Genomic DNA, 17605 nt, shown 5'->3' on the forward strand with positions numbered 1-17605 from the left:
GACGCTGGCGACCCTAGTTACAGTTTATAGCGTGAAAATGATAGTGGACGTATCGCTTTTAAATGCGACGCCAAAAGTCAACGGTTCGTTTTATGTGCATCTTGTGTTCGGTTTTATGTTTATTGTTCGACTTGCTTTGGTTTCGGTTTTGTAATGATCGTAATGAATTGTGCTAATATTGAAATTGCGAACATAAAACATTATATCCTCGGTTGTTGTTAATGAACTATATTATTACAACACTTTTTCACGTGCTACGCGTGGGCGTATTTACATTGAGCTAAACTAAATCGGATGTTTTGAAATCTTGATATATTGTGTGAACATGATAAATGATATTATTGGAATTCTATTTTCAAACCCGTTTTTTCCTCAGCATTTTCGCCAGTTTACAAAGAGCAAAGGCGTCAAGCGCGAGCGTGGACATTTTGACAGTTCCCTCTGTGAGGACACTCCGACTTTCACGCAACGTGCGTCACTCAGAATTAATTAACAGTCAAATCATAACATGGCACTAGTTTGGCATCGTCTGCGCGTATAAAAACCAAAAGTATTGAAAATAGGAATGAATAATGACACCGCTAATGAATGTCGTGTGAACGCGTCATAGTTTTAATTAATGTTCAAAGCTTTTCACTCAGCCTATTTGTGATTGTATATCGTTTTTATGTATGTCATTTAATGATTAAAGTTTAACAAGTTTTTCTTTCGCTACCGTGAGAAACGCTTACATTATTTGCTCTTCGAGATTTAACTGTAGCCGGATGCGGCGATAACTCTCGACGTCAAGATTAGTCTTTTTTAAATAAATACAAGCTGCTATTTGCCTGCGAGGGTGCACAAGAGATCTCCTGTTCTCGACTCAATGATGTTTGTTTAAAACCACTCAAAAAGTCGATGGGCTATACAAATACGCGCTGTAATCTGTAGTGACAATACTTGAGAAAGTAAACAATCGGCGAACGATTAGAGCGGTTGCACATCACGGCGGCTGTCATCGCTGTCATCGGGAAAAACATTCCTTTTTCAAAAAATGACATTTCGAATTTGGAACGTCAACATGGCGCCAGTTATTATCTATGGCATTGATATTTGCAGTGTATAAATACGGCTTCCAATTTCGAAAATGTTGTTTTTTTAATAGTTTTTACGTACGGTGGCGTGTATCTCGGTGTAGCTCAAACAGTGACCAGAGATTAGATAAGGCCGGATGTTGGCGAGATCAGATGGGGCATAGACAAAGTTTGCTCTGTTGATAACCGCTGGATCTTTCCACGTGAGTCGTGAACTCAAACAAGATGTTTTCGTGTTCTGCCACTGATACGTAACTCAACTGTTTGCTCATTGTTGTTATGCTTGAGGATAAATTGTTTGAGATTCTACGTAACTTGAAGGCAGTAAATGAGCTTTACCATCGCGAGGTTACAGGAAAATTATATAATTATTTCTATAAACAGTCATTATAATATCATCGATGTATAAGTATGTAACGACATAATTGAATTCCATGAAATTTGGTTAAATCCATTTTCTTTGAAACTATTTTCATCCTATAAAAATGCGGTGTAGTTATGTACTCGGTATCTACACTAATATTATAAAGAGGAAAACTTTGTTTGTTTGATTGTAACGAATAGGCTCATAAACTACTGGACCGATTTTGATGATATTTGTCACATATAATCTTTAGACCCTGAGAAAGAACATAAGTGAAGTCCCATGTCCCCGTACTGGGGTAAGGGGCAGACGCATTATATACATCTGTTTCACTGATCGATTTTCTTTAGGGACAAGTAGGTGATCAGCCTTCTGTGTCCTACCAGACCGAGACATTTTTTTTTCTTCGTCTCCACCGGGAATCGAACCCAGGACCCCTTGGTGTTACGCTCACGCGTCAACCACTGTACCAAGGAGGCGGTGAGAAAGAACATAGGCTACCTTTTATTGCGAAATATGTACCACGGGCGAAGCCGGGGCGGACCGCTAGTAAACAATAAAAGGCGCTACTTATGTATAAACTATTAGTCCTTTATAAGATTAGATGTATCTTCATAATCCCTTCAATTACGACAAAACACCGCTTTTCTCTAACTACCGTCATGTTTGTTTTAACATTAACTAGTAATTAGCCCAGTTGTCGGACAAATAGACACTTTTCATTTTGTAATGTTTGAAAAGCTTTGTAGTATTACTGAACTATAAAATAGTTATAGAAATAACGAAATTACTAAGTTTGGCAGGAAATATGTAGGTATGTTTGTTACTCATTTACGAAAAAACTGCTGGACACATTTGATTGAAAATTTACAGTGAGATAAATCAATAATCAGTAACACATGAGCTATAGACATACTTGATTTTGACTAAGCAAAACCGCGTGGCATAGCTAGCTGTGTATTTGTATGATCTGTATATAGTCTTAAATCTTCAGTATCTTAGATATAATTTTCAGGTATAGGTGTTTGACACCATTTTGTGGATATATAGTCAGGCCTTTGATCTGTCTAATTATCTCTTCAGTGCTGACGGTAGTATTTTAGCTCACTTTGAAAATGCTACGGTATATTTGTAAGACATTAGTATGACAATTTATTTATAGATATTTCTATAGTTAACATTGGTAAATAATAAAATACTTTATTTTAAAATGTTAACTATAGATAGATTCCCTAGTTAATTAAAAGTGGTTAGTTAAAGTACCAGGCGCTCATAATCAAACGGCGCCTAGTACAAGCGTAGCTGTGTACTAGGACTACATAAAGATTAGGAAGTTGAGAGATGAAAGATAGTGACTGAGGGAGCTTTCCTTTTTTTAACCGATTGTGCAAAAAGAAGTGTTAGGTTTTTAGAGCACACCTATAACTTCCGTAAATACTTAAAAATTTAAATACCCAAGGTGCATAAAACATGACCAGGAGTAACTTGATTAGCTAATTCACACCAGCTACGCCTAGAAGTACCAGGCGTGCATAAGTCAGCAGGCGTTAATAAAGACGCTGGCATTGCATGTCCGTGGTAAAACGCTGGGCGGACCGGCCCCGCCCCGGCGGCTTTTAGCGGACTCGGGTTTACTGCAGTCGTTTTATGACTGCCTGGTATTGTTCGCGAATTAGTAGACAATTGCGTGTTCAATTTTTATTTGGCAGAGCTTTGCCGACACGTTACAAAGTTAATTGTTATTGGATGAAAGTACTTAAAGATCTTTAAATTATACCTTTTCCATCTGTGAACTTACACTTTTTCTATACGAAGATGTAATGGTACAACAACAATTTATTTTGCATTAAATTGTCAGAGAACCTATTACTTTTAGATACGCAATAAAAAGTATATAACTCACTGTCCTACCAAAACTTCCTAAAACTAAACATCCCCTAGGTGTGAGCACACACTAGTCCCCAAAAAAAACAACGTAACTAAATAAACTTTCCCCATTGTCTCTAAGGCGCCAAATTCCTATTACCCCAAAATAATTGGTACCAGCACGCAAACTGTCTATCAGCCCAAGGGTGTCCAGGGGAGCGCACGCGACGCCGATACAATAATTATTCCATTATTCTTATATTAACTGTTGTTTAGAGAATTATTCGCACCCAAGGGTCTCGTGAGGGTGCATCGATAGGTGAGAGTTAGATTTAAGTACCTGGATCTGGCCAATCTATATCAAATGTACGGAAAACTATTTGGGACAAATTAGTATCAAAAAACAGTTCAGTTATTTGCTAAGGTTAATTATATTTTTAAAGTTATTTTCCTCTTAAATTCAGTATAAATAGAACCATTTCAAAATATTTTATTGCTTTGCGGTATTATGATGTGTCATTTTCTTAGAAACACCTTTCCGAGCTACAGGAAGTACTTATAGAAATTTGACCTTTCAAAAATCCTTGTCCATCTGATTTTAGTTGATTGATTTTAATCTTGATTTCTTATCAGAAACAACTGAGTTGTGATCTCTTAAATGTTTAGTCTTATTGACATTTTTCTTCTCTTTTTTAAGATTTTCTTAGAAGCAATTTAACGGTTGTTTTAAACGAATATTTTAATTATCTGTGCCCAATGTTAATGTGGCGTACAAACAGCTATGAAATTGTAACAATCGGCAGTTCTATTTATTATTGGAGCGATATCAAAGCGAAGTTCTCAGAAGTACAACCCTTAGTCTATTTCTACTGGCTTTTCTGGAAGATGCCCGCGCATTTATGTTAGCCTGGTATCTTCTTTTATGTTAATTTGGTGTATCATATTATTTATTGTTAGTTAAACAAATTAAAAAGTTAAATTAAGCTTGGAAATTCATTATTTTTTATTTGCAATTACGTAAGACGGATTTCATTACTAAACCCAGTTTGCAATAACTTGAGCGGTAAATAAGCAAGAGAAGCATGATTTATGTAAACGTAAACCTGCACATGCATTCAGGCATTGTCCCGAACACATAAAATAATATAATAATGAAGTAATCGCCCCCGAGAACGGGCCCTTACAATGGCCCCGTTAATTGCGCCCTTTGTGCGCTCGAATAGAAAATTTTCATGTTCAACCACGAGCCGAAATGGTCCTTTTATTGCGCGCGAGTTTTAATGTAAATCACACGGCTTTGTAACTGAAACGTCAAGATTAACTTAACTATATTCAGTTCGATTTAAATATTGTACGCGTCTAATTAGTGGGCATCTGTAGAGGTCAGTTTCTAATGAATGGCGACCTTTATTGTCTGTTACGCGTCGTTCTGAAATTGGATTCACTGCGATATTTGTTACACGTGATTTGTTATGAAAAGTCTGACATAAAAGAAAGTTATTGTTCCAATTCGAATTCGCCTTCACGCAGCGGTTCCTAGGAATTGTGGAATTCGGCGTGGCGCCTTTGATAACGCGTTTAGCGTTGCTCGGAACCGCGTGTTTGTTTGTCGAGTTGTAAAACTGTATCGTAAACGGTCGTGTGTGGCCAGCCCTTACGACGAAATCTGAACAGATGGACGGAGATCAAAAGAGTTGCTGGCGATAAAAAAAGTTAATGTGTAAGTAACAACTCAGTACTAGAGAACTGTTAGTCGTATGTTTTGTGTTTTTCTTTCTCGTTACACGCCATATATTCTCCCTTAACGCGAGGGGAAAATAACATTCCCATTTTCCAGGTATTTCCCGTTCCATATTGGTAGGATTTGTTCGAGCCGTCGCGTCACGATCATTAGGCGCTCCTCAATCGGCATGAAGCCCTGATACTTATCCGAAAATATATTTGAGACTTCTGGTATATTTTATTTTACGAAATTATCATATTATTGAAAAATAAACTGATATAACGTTTACAGTAATAACTTCGTTAAAATTTAGTATTATCTTATAATAATCCTAAATTTTAACGAACATCATCCACCTACGGAATTATAATTTTGCAAAGTAACACATAACTTATATAAATAATACATAATATTTATCAATCGCATTATTATTTATCCGGGCAGAACGTTCAATTAAATTATAACAGTTTCCTTACAATAATTATAGGCAATTATAAGTTTCGTATGTTCATTATCGAATGTCTAGCGTCCGTTATTAACCGGGATTACAGGATATTCGAGTCCCGGATACGGGGATTTGCTCCGGCTTCCCGGAATGATAACAGATACGGTGGGATACGCCGGGATACGTAGGATCTTTTGATTCCTCTCAGTAGGCTTTGAATTATCGTGGTTTTAATGTATCACCTCTTTTCTTTTTATGGGTTAGGGAGATATGTCTTTTGATATGGTTGTTTTATATTTAGAACATGTACCTTTTGATGTTGTTAAGAAAAAAACTACATATTCCATTTTACTATTTGAATTTAACTATTAGTGATGTATACAAGTTTTGCATTCGACATCGTCCCTGCGCTTGTCCCGTATTGCTATCCAAGTCAGACTGTATCTCATCTCTTAACCCAAACTCATCCATAACCCTTCAGCTGTTTAGCCATGATGCTTATACATAGCTATTTAACTGTAAGTAGGGAGGTATATTCTGAAACATAAGATATCACTTCAGTACAGAATTAAATACGTCTATCGCTCGTGCACAAATTGGAAAGTCGGGGATGCATCTGTCACATTCGAAAATAGATCCTGCGGGATCCCGTCAAATCCCTAAAGGAAAAATAATGAACAAGGCATGTACCAGGATAGCATAAGCTAGGCGTAGGCCGATATCAACGGTACAAGCGATCGCACTTAACCGTCACCGTATCGTCGCTGCAGCGCTATCAGTCAGCGTCGTTCGGCGCATTAGCGCTGTCGCCGCGTGGTAATTTATAGTGCCTCGGCGTTATGCGGGCCTGGTACTTCAATTGATTGTTGTGTGATTAAAATTTTTATTTTTGATAGCTTTAATGGACTTCTTGTTTATCTTGTCAATGTTTTGTATGTTTGTTTGTCTGTGAAATGGGGATAAACTAAAATGCTGCAAGATTGTGAATGCATTTCGAGAAAGCAATCAAACGTTTGCTCTTTCAATGGAGAATAATCTCGATACAACAATAAATGTTAACGTCTTCCATATCAACAACGTTGATTTCTTCTTACTCACATCAGAATATGAACACAACAAAAAAAGTAGCTTTTAAAAGCTGGCTAAAGCTCGATGAATCCCCTTGTCATTGCTCCAGTAGAGGGTTAAGCAACCCGACCCCGTCCACAAATAGGATGGGCAACATCAATGTTCCAAAGTCCAGATAAATTCCCGGTTCCCTGCACCGTTACATTCCACCTGAACTTGTTGAAATTGTCAAACTGAGCTCACAGCGTATAAATAGCACCCTATGCGCACGCGATTAGCGCCCGTACGTCTTACAGATAGGGTTCGAAATCCTAATCACGCGTGTGTTATTGTATATACGCTTATTAAGAACGAATCCCACTGGCGAACACGCAATGTAGTGGATGGGGCTACATTGCGCGTGTTTTTAATTTCACTTGAATATTTTATGAACCATCGTCTTCTTAACAACAAATTTTTCGGCTATATTTTCTAACGTTACCCTGTAAAAGTGTTTAAATATTGGAAATTTGGATGCTTAAACATATTTAACGTTACATTTTTGTAACGTTTTTGTTGTTCAAACATCCCGCCTATAACTATTCAGCAGTATCCACATGCTACTTAATAATATCCCACTAAAAGTCTTCCAACATACTCCATCTAGAATACTACAATGTAAATTAATAATACAACAAAAAACATAAATAAAGAACAGCGCCATGTAACCCCAGCAGGCCAGTAAGTGGAATCATACGTACATTTCCAAGTATGGCCGCGTCACACGGCCGGTGCAACCGCACTCTTGGTTTTATTTTAACCGCCGGTTACTTAACTAGGGGTTTGGAGGTTACGATTATTAACTTTTTTTTGTAAACGAATCGATTGGTTAATGAAATACTAGGTTTGATTCACGGTTTTGCTTCCGAAGTAACAGTAGAGAGTAAATAAAAATGTATTAATTGTTTGATATTTTATTTATAGATCCGTTAAGATTTTTTATATTACAAAGGACAAGGCATAAATAATACGAGATGCCTACTTACCTCAAATTAACGATTACACATACTAATGAAAAGCATACTTTATCCAAATCCTTGAGTCCTAAACATTACAATGATTAAATTAATCAAAACTCAATCACTATATCTTATATGGGCAAGATTCGTAAATGTCATTTTCCTTAAAGAGATTATGTAAAATGGAAGCCAATTCTACATAACCGGGCAACAATTATATGAATTAATGTAAAGGTTCTTTTTCTTGACATTATATCCTTATTCAATATTTATGCCTCAGGACATTTAGCTTATAATAGGTTATTTTAATAGGTCTGTTTAAAATGTATGTTAAATCGTTAATGAATATCGGATCAGTCTCGGTCTGTCAATGAGTGCGTTGTAGCCGGGCTCTGCGGAATGTAAATAGAATGAAAACAGCAACCGGCGAGACGGTCAGAAAAACTTCTTTTAATTATTTATTTACTACTCGCTCGCTCCGCTCGGGATAAATTATAACAGAGTAATAACAAAGTTTTGAACTAAGCGTCGGTTGTTCGTTTTGCCCGCTTTAATTTTGACGTTCCAAATTCGAATTTCGCTCCTTTTTATCTGTGATTCATTTTGACATTTCGCTTGATAGCAATTATGTTCGGATACTCGTAATGCTTATTTATGAGCACGTTAGTACAGATTAAAGCGGATGGAATTTAGAAGTTTGGATGTCAATCACACCTAAACGGATGGGCGGATTTTAATGTAATTTGATATGCTGCATTATTTTGAGATAAGATATACATTTTGAAACTTTGCGTAAATTAAAACTGAAATTAGTAACAAAAATATAGATCAATGCAAAGGTCACTGATACCCAATTTTATATAAAACTGAATTGGCCTTTAATTGTATGCAAGCGCGAATCAACTGAATAATAAACAACTTAATTAACATTTTAAGCTTGATTGTTTATGAATCCTTTCTCTACTGTTTTTTATGCATTTAACTCAATTAAATTACCATCATTTATTTATTTATTTATTTATTTATTTGGGTACATCAACAGATCGCGCATACATCATTCCTTAATAATAAATACAAAGTAAGAATATTCTAATGCTTGATCCTATTATAGATGTACACAGCATTACAAGAAAAACTAAAGATAAATGTAGTTAATGGGGATGTTTTATACAAATAAAGTACCTTAGTATATTAATTCAATATTGCTTAATTTTAAAACGTGATGTGATATGATCTGTGCACTTTTCGTTTAAACATTGATAAACTATCGTGAAAAATATCAAGGTTCGGAACTTTAGTGAGGTATTCATTGTAGGTTCTCAATAAGCGAAAAACTGGTGAGTTCGAACCGAGAGTTCTTCTACAAGTTGGAATGCTGAAAGTTCGGATAGGTTTTCTGGGAATCGAACGGGGAGCATTAAACATTATACTATTGAGCAAATCTGGGCTATCGATTTTTCCGTTTAACAATTTAAACAAAAATGTTAAGTCTAGGGAGACTCTTCTATCATGAAGTTTATCCATTTTGAAAAAGGCCAATCTATCATAGTAGGGGCGTCTATGCGAAATGCCAGGTGAAATAAAGGCAAGATACCGAGTGAACCTTCGCTGTACAGCTTCCAGTCGTTGAGAGTGAACGGTGAAGTAGGGGTTCCAAGTTCATGAATAAGCTTGGTGCTTAATTATAATTTTGCAACATATTTTTAAATTTTCAAAGTTATTTTATATCAAGGAATATAATATCTACTCATAACGGTATTTATAATGTCTTCTTTTCCTTAGACCTGTTTACACAAATCATAGGCAATCATTTTAATAACGTATCATTATTTTGCCACATAGGATACTTACGTCTGTATTCTAAAATTGAAATCTATGATTATTTATTTACATGATGAATTATAATACATATATGCAAGAACTTATATGTTAAAATAAATTATAATACGGTGCCATGAAGAATGTTTATAAAAACCATTGGTTAAAATGAAAACAATTAAAAATTACTGTTCATATAAAAATCAATACTTATTATTCAAATAAACTCTTACGCTACATTTTACAATACAAGCCTACGCCGCCCGTCACCTGTCAGACCTGTCACCTAGCTGTCAAACTGTCAAATATGTCCCGATATGAGATAACGCATTTCTTAGGAGTGATAAGGTGATAACCGTGTTCCTATGTTGTGAATCATTTGTTGTTGAATCAAGATTTGATTAAACTTACAATTGAGTAACTGTAAAAGAGAAGAGACTTTAAAGAGAAGGCCAGAAACTATGTTAAGATTGCCTACAAAAACAAAAATCTGTAAATAATCTTAATATTGAAAGCAGGTGGCCGTCTTGCTATCTAAAAATTAATGTCGCTTATAAGTCTGTGTTTTCAGTTAAACTTATAAATAAAAGCTACTAATAATTATAATGATAAGTATCAATAATAAAAACTACATATAAAAATACATGATCACTTACTTAACGGACAGAAATAGCATAAATGATAAGACACTGCCTAAATACATAAATACCTGTTGATAAATGAAATGAATATAATAATAATATAATAAATCTTTATTTGACCTTTTGTTTGTACAATTTTAGACATGAGGCTCATTAATAGTGTAAATGAATTCCTCCTATTCAATTATTTATTTTATTTATTTTATTTATTAGCCTTAATCAGACACAACAATAGTAATAATATGTGCATTTAAAAACTTAATTAAGACTCTGATGAGTCGACATCGGCAGATTGGTCTGTTTGCCCTAATTTGGCAAAGGCCTCCTCCATTCCCTTCCACTCCTTTCTGTTCAGTGCTGTTCTCGTCCATGTTTTTCCCGCTGTTGCTACGATTTCGTCTTCCCACCTTCTAATCTGTCTCCCCCGTTTCCTTTTTCCATTTTTGGGATACCAGAAAATCAATGTTCTATTCCATTTTTCACATCCTCTTAATATATGGCCAGTCCATTCCCACTTAAGCTTCCGTGTTTTACATATCACATCTTCTACTTTCGTACGCTTTCTTATTGTTTTATTCCTTACTCTGTCGTTTCTCCTAATATTTAACATGCTCCTTTCCATAGACGTCTGGCATGTCCTTATTTTTGAGTTTTGCGCTTTGGTAAGTGACCACGTTTGGCAACCATAAGTAAGAACTGGTAATACACATGTGTTAAAAAGCTTCTTCTTAATGTATACATTTGTTTCCTCATTTTTCATTATTTCTTTCAATCTCCAATAACTTTTCCAAGCAAGACCAATTCTTGAATCTATTTCTTTCGACATAACATTATTTATGGATATCTGTTGGCCTAAATAAGAGTATTCTTTTACATATTCAATGGGTTTACTGTTTAATATAATAGGAGATTCCGTAGCGTTCGTCATAATTTTAGTTTTTGTTATATTCATTGTGAGGCCGACTTTACGACTTTCTCTCTCTAGGTCCTCTAGCATGCTTTGGAGATGAGTACTTGATTCCGCGAATATAACAATATCATCGGCGAAGCGCAGGTTGTTTAGCTGTTGTCCATGTATATTTAAGCCATATTGATCCCAATCGAGTTTTCGAAAGATCTCTTCTAAGACCGCGGTAAATAATTTAGGAGAAATAGGATCTCCCTGTCGTACGCCTCTGTTTATTTTTATTTCTTTTCCGTGTTTTTCTAATTTTATTTTCGCTGTACTAATTGTGTAAATATTTTTTAGAATTCTGATGTATTTTAACTGAACTCCTTGATTTTTTTAAACTTCGCCAAATGCATTCGTGGTCGATTGAATCAAATGCCTTGTTGAAATCAATAAAACAACAGTAGAACGGTATATTGTATTCTTTATTCTTTTCAAAAATCTGTCTCACTGCGTGTATGTGGTCCAGCGTCGAATATCCTGCCCTGAAACCAGCCTGTTCTCTAGGCTGATTCTCGTCTAGATTCCTGGTTATTCGACGGAGGATGATCTTTGCGAATACTTTATATATATTAGACATCAGGCTAATGGGCCTATAGTTGTTGATTTCATTCTTATCTCCCTTTTTGTGGAGAAGGGTTATTGACGAGTTTGCCCACTGGGTTGGTATGGTTTCCGTGTCCAGTATGTCGTTAAAGATATATTGCAGCATTGGTGCAAGAACGCTTTTACACTCCATTAATAGTGCATTACTGATAGAGTCTGGTCCGGGAGCTGTGTCAATTTTTTGTGTTTCTATGGCTTTGATTATTTCTTCTTTTAATATTGGTGGAACAGTTTCGTTGCTCTGTAAGTCAGTTTCGTCGGTTTTAATTTTTTTGGAATACAGGTCTTCGTAGAATTTGGTAGCGATGTTTAATATATCGTATCTTTTGGTCTTCGTCGTGTCCGTTCGGTCTTTCATCTTTGGTATCCAGTTTGTTTTATCTGTCATAAACTTAACAGCTTTTTTAATTCCCCCTGTCTTGACAATATGTTTCTCAAAGATTTTTAGTCTATAACTCTTACGATCTTTTTTCATTTGTGTTTTGATGTCTTTACTTAATTTACCTATTTCCATTCTTATGCTTCTAGATTTATTAGGTATTTTTATTAGATTTAACCGTTTTTCCAAAAGTTCGTAAGTTTTTTCAGATATTGTCGATTTCGTTTTAATTGTTTTTTTGTTTCCAGATTTTGTTATTAATATTTCATAAAGCATATCATATTTTTGTTGAGTAGTTAGGTCTTGAGTAAGCGCTCCTTTCAAAGAATTTAGTTTATCACTAATCGTAGCCGTTGATGTTGCGTTAGTTGGCGTTCGAGTTTTGACTTTAAAAGGGCGACTGTTGTCTGAACCTGAAGATGTATTTAGACGTGCCCGTATCATTCTGTGGTTGCTATTGAAATTAAGATTTGCGATAGTACTACAGTCTTCAAAGGATTTCGTTTTGTTTGAGAGAATATAATCGATTTCGTTCTTATAACGTCCATCCGGCGATACCCACGTCCATCTCTTTGATATTCTTTTCTTGTATAGACTATTCAGTATTTTCAAGTTATTTTCAAAAGCAAACTCCAATAACTTTTGCCCGTTTCTTGATCTTTTACCTTTGCTGTGAGGACCTAGGATGATATCTTCTCCTGTTCTTGAAACTCCAACTTGAGCATTGAAATCTCCCATGACTATGCAATTTTTGTATGTGTGTTCATTGATGGTATTGTTTAGAGATAAGTAGAAGGAGTCAATTTCAGAATTAGACGATTGCTCAGTCGGGGAATAAATCTGAATAATAGACCAAATTTCTTTCTTTGGCGGAAGTCTTATGTTTAATATCGCAATTCTTTCTGAAACGCCAACAAATTCCGTGATAAAACTTTTAAGTTCTTTTTTTATTAAAAAACCTACTCCGTGTCTTCCAGGTGTTTCGCCTTTGTAGTACAAAAGAAATTCGCTGTGTTCTTCAATAGCCTCACCCATTCGTCGTACTTCACTAAGGCCTATTATGTCCCACTTAATATGTTGGATGGCTAAAATTAATTCTTGTAAACTCTCATCTAACCTCAATGATAGCGTATTAAATGTTGCTATATGAAAAATTTGTTTCGAATTTCGTTTACTACTTCCTGAAACGATTGGCGCGGATGTGGAATTGATTGGAGGGTAGTGGTCGCTTTTCCCCACGGTGACCAGCCGTCTTGGGGTGTATTGTTTGGTTGTTTTGATATTTAAATAAGTTTCGTTTAATTGTTTTTGTTTCCGGTTGCCGATGTCATTTAACAGTTTTTTGACGTTGTTGGAATGGTTAGTGACGAAGATCTTCCTCTAGCAACATAGTCCAACATATTTGTTTTATTAACCTTCTTTGAAGCAGGCATGGTTGCGTGATTTGGTGATTTATTTGGAGATTCGTTGCGATCTCGTTTTCTTTTGTCCTTCTGATCCTCTTTGTTTTCCTTAGTAATCAGTTTATCTTTAACGAGGTAGCAGATTTTACCTTTGGCTCGTTCCTCTTTTAGTTGAGGTAAAAGCTGTCTCCTCTTTTCTAGAACTTCTTTACTATAGTCCTCTTTTATGTAAATATCCGAATTTAATTTCTTTTTATTCTTGAGAATTTCCATTTTCCTCCAATTCGTTGTGAAAGTTACTAGTATAGGGCGCATGTTGTTATGGTTCTTTTCTCCAAGTCTGTATGCATTATTAATTTCATGATGATTCATACGGATATTCATATTCTTATCAAGCAATTTTGTAATCAGATCAATTTGGGACTCATAACGATTTTCTTCTTTTACGCCAAAAAATATGAGGTTGTTTCGTCTTCTATCTTCTTCCATAGTTTTGATTTTATCTTGTAATTTCTTAACATCCGTTTTTAAGTTTTTATTTTCTTCCGTAAGAGCAATTAGTTTCTCATTTATGCTTTCTGTAACGTTTTTAGTGACTGCTTCTGTTATTTCTCTTGTTTGTGCCGCCATTTGTTCCTTCAATTTTACCCAGAAATTTTCCATTTCTTTTTCCATAATTTTGGGGAGATACGTATCGAATGGCAATACTGAATTTAATTTGGTAACCCCGAATTGTAGTTGGCAATTCTGAATTTAATTTGGTAACCCCGAATTGTAGTTGGCAACACTGAAGTTTATGATGGAAATGTAGGTTGGTGCTGTCAATGTCTATAGTCTATAGCATAATTTTTGTTAGGTTGGTACTTTGAACTGTCACTTTTGAGAATGACGTTATTGTTATTGACTTATTAACCACACTTTTTCGTTTTATTGTTTCTGTATAAACACTTCACTTTTGCACTGTTCTCTTGTTATTATTAGTTTAATTCATTCATTGCACATAATATTCACTATTTATGATGATTATAACTTGATGAGAGTGAATTATTTAGACTTTTAGAATTAAATTAGTAGCGAGATATGACAGACGTGTTTACTATACGGAAACCGGAACCGGAAAAAACATTCAATTAATTAATTTTAAGTATAAATTGTATTTTATACACCTGTATTTTAAAATGTTATTGACAAATGTATTTAAATTTTCTTTCTCTTGTTTCAGATGCAATGGGTAAGTTGAAGACACCGGGAGTAAATCATGGCCCCCATAAACGTGGCTAAGAAAAATTCCAATCTTCATAAAATCCGAAAAATAATTACGGTCAACGCGGTTGGATCGTTAATATTCATATTAGTTTTAATCGTCCGTTAAACAACTGATTAAGTTTCTTGGTTTTGGTTTGTGTGATCGGCCTTTCTATTGTATCAGATGAAATTATAAACATGAACTAGTAAAAAAAATTTTAGAAATACTATGGTGTCTAATCTAGTTTCAGCCATTTATTTCTGTCAATCAATCTTAAAAAAAACAAATACACAGTAATAATCTATCACACATAAAATTCCAGTCGAATCGATTCAGCAGTTTGGTAGTTTTTCATAAAAGAGCAACAATCATTCAAATTCGGTTTCAATTTGAAACAACAACATAAAATTTTAAACACGTCTTTGCTGAACCCATTTTGATGTTACTTTTATTATTTTAACACGCATATATCGGGAAAGACTAGAAGTCGCGGATTCGACGCGCATCGTAAACTTTGATTAGATCATTAAGTTTCGTTAATTTATTGCGCAGGCGCATGTGATTTGTAGAACCTTAATACCTTGAAATAGGGTCGCTTTTTGTTTACACATAAAAGATATTTAAATTATTATGAGAGTGAAGTTATGGCATTGTTTTATACCTACTTTAAAGATTAGCGAGTCAAAAACAATCAGTGAGATATTTCACCGAAAACCGTTTTTTTTTTTTTTTTTTTTTTATTCATAACAGAGCAGGCATTTGACCGCGATCCCGCCTGGTGGTAAGCGTGGATGCGGTCGATCGCAAATGATGCCTGTCCTGAAAAAGTCTATTCACTCTGGTTTTAAACAATTCCAAATTATAGTTCTCAGGGAACACAGAAGGCGGGAGGGAGTTCCACTCCTTCGCAGTTTGAATTAAAAATGATCTTTCAAAGCGTTTAGTGCGTAATCGAGGTATATCTACTACGAACGGGTGAAAGCCGGCCGCTCTTCGCGAGGTTCTATAGTGGAATGGAGATGGCGGAATAAGATTATGCAGCTCGGATGCACACTCACCAAAGTGCAACCGGTAAAAGATAGAAAGGCAGGCTATTCTTCTACGGTGTTCTAGAGATCCAAAACTTTTGGTAATTAGTTTAGGTTCGGCTATAAGTCTTTTCGCGCGTTTTTCCATTGAATCTAGAGCTTGAAGATGGGTTTTTGCAGCGCCAGCCCATATGTGGCTGCAATATTCCACACAGGACCGCACTTGAGCATGGTACAGTCTGAGGAGTTGGTTAGGTGTGAAATATTGCTTTACTTTGGCCAGAATTCCAAGCTTTTTGGCTGCAAGTTGAGCTTTAGATTCAATGAAATGACCGTAATTAAGGTTCGATGAGACGGAGAGGCCAAGCAACTCAAGATGGTCAGATACTTCGATAGGCACGTCACGAAAAGATGGTGTTAGTTGGAGTGTGCTTTTTTTTGCTGTGAATAAACACGCTTGAGTCTTACACGCATTAAATTTCACTAGATTGGCGTCACCCCAATTGGAGATTTCCATTAAGGTGTTATTTAGGCGCACAATCATGGCTTCTCTTTCAGCTTCAATCGAGTCCCTAGACGCAAGCGCATTGGAAAAGTAACTCTCCACAACTGTGCTGTCATCTGCATATCCAAATACATTGGGCCGCAGCATATCATTTATGTGGAGCAAGAACAAGGTTGTGGAGAGAACAGACCCCTGTGGAACGCCGGCATTTATATCAAATGGGTCAGATGTGCATCCATCGATAACAACTCGGATAGAACGTTCACTAAGGAAGTCAGCTATCCAAGCGCAAAGTTCGGGAGGTACTCCATAAGAGGGAAGTCTGTTCAATAGGCTAGCGTGCCAGACCCTGTCAAAGGCTTTTGAGATGTCAAGCGACACAGCAAGCGCCTCACCATAATTCTCAATGGCTTGACCCCAAAGATGTGTGGCGTGAACTAAAAGATCACCAGTTGATCTGTTCTTACGAAAACCGTACTGTCGATCACTGAGAATGTCATGGGTCTCTAAGTACGCGAGGAGCCGGTTGTTCAACAACCGCTCCATAATCTTACAGATTATGGAGGTTATCGAAATTGGTCGGTAATTAGCTGGGTCCGCACGACTTCCTTTTTTAGGTACAGGTTGCACATTTGCCAGCTTCCAAGACTTAGGAACTTTTCCCAACTTTAAAGACAGTCGAAATAGGCGAGTCAAGACCGGCGACAATTCAGGTGCGCACGTCTTTAAGACTATAGCTGGTATCCCATCTGGTCCACTTGCCTTGTTCACGTCGAGATTACGCATTATGTGTAGAACATCCTTTTGCCTAATGGATATATTAGGCATAACTGAACCGCAATTTGGTATGGATGGAGGTGTTTTATTCATGGAATCAAGGCGAGAGTTTTCAGCAAAGAGTTTAGCAAAGGTCTCCGCTTTTTCTTTTGCAGAATGGGCAAGTGTTCCATCGGGTTTTTGGAGTGGTGGAATTGATGGTCGAGAGAAATTGGATTCAACCACTTTCGCAAGAGACCAGAATGCCTTGCTTCCAGCAGGATAAGAGGTTAATTTATGTCCAATATGGCGAATGTGGTCAAACCTTGCCTTCTTCAATGCTTTTTTGCTGAGTTTGGCAGCTTTGTTGAATGTTTTCTTTTTTTCGTGGAGGTTTAGCCGTTTTAGGCATAAAATTTTCTAAATTTATATAGAATGGAAGATAAAGAAAGAAACTGGACACTATAAGTAAGACAAGAATCTTTTTCTCTATATTTTTATAGTACCTACTAAGAAATAAAGCGTCGTCTATCTTTACACAAAATTTCATCCAAATCAGTCCAGCCACACGCTCAGTCGATATAAACACACTCATTCAAACATACACAATACTTTACTACTCAAAAACCTATACGACAGTTAAAAATCAAATTTCAAATTTGAATACCATCAAATGTTCGCGAAACAAAATAAATTAAAAGTTAGGAATTCGATACACGGGAACACACTCAAAACAT

The 17605-nt window shown here is 35.9% G+C and overlaps 1 protein-coding gene across 4 annotated transcripts in view; it reads left to right on the forward strand.

The window, feature by feature from the left end:
- The window catches only part of hth (Meis homeobox homothorax), a 264474-nt gene that overhangs the window by 105262 nt on the left and 141607 nt on the right, over positions 1-17605 (forward strand). For all 4 annotated transcript variants that reach the window (XM_090112569.1, XM_090112571.1, XM_090112570.1 and 1 more), the window contains exon 8: positions 14556-14564. In XM_090112569.1, the coding sequence (XP_089968695.1) occupies positions 14556-14564 (9 nt within the window). The remainder of the gene's footprint in view (positions 1-14555; positions 14565-17605) is intronic.

This window comes from Colias eurytheme, chromosome 18, assembly GCF_061535395.1.
Source record: "Colias eurytheme isolate Ceu_HAF_F1 chromosome 18, ilColEury1 Martin Lab GWU primary, whole genome shotgun sequence".
In the NCBI taxonomy this organism is placed as follows: Eukaryota; Metazoa; Arthropoda; class Insecta; order Lepidoptera; family Pieridae; genus Colias; species Colias eurytheme.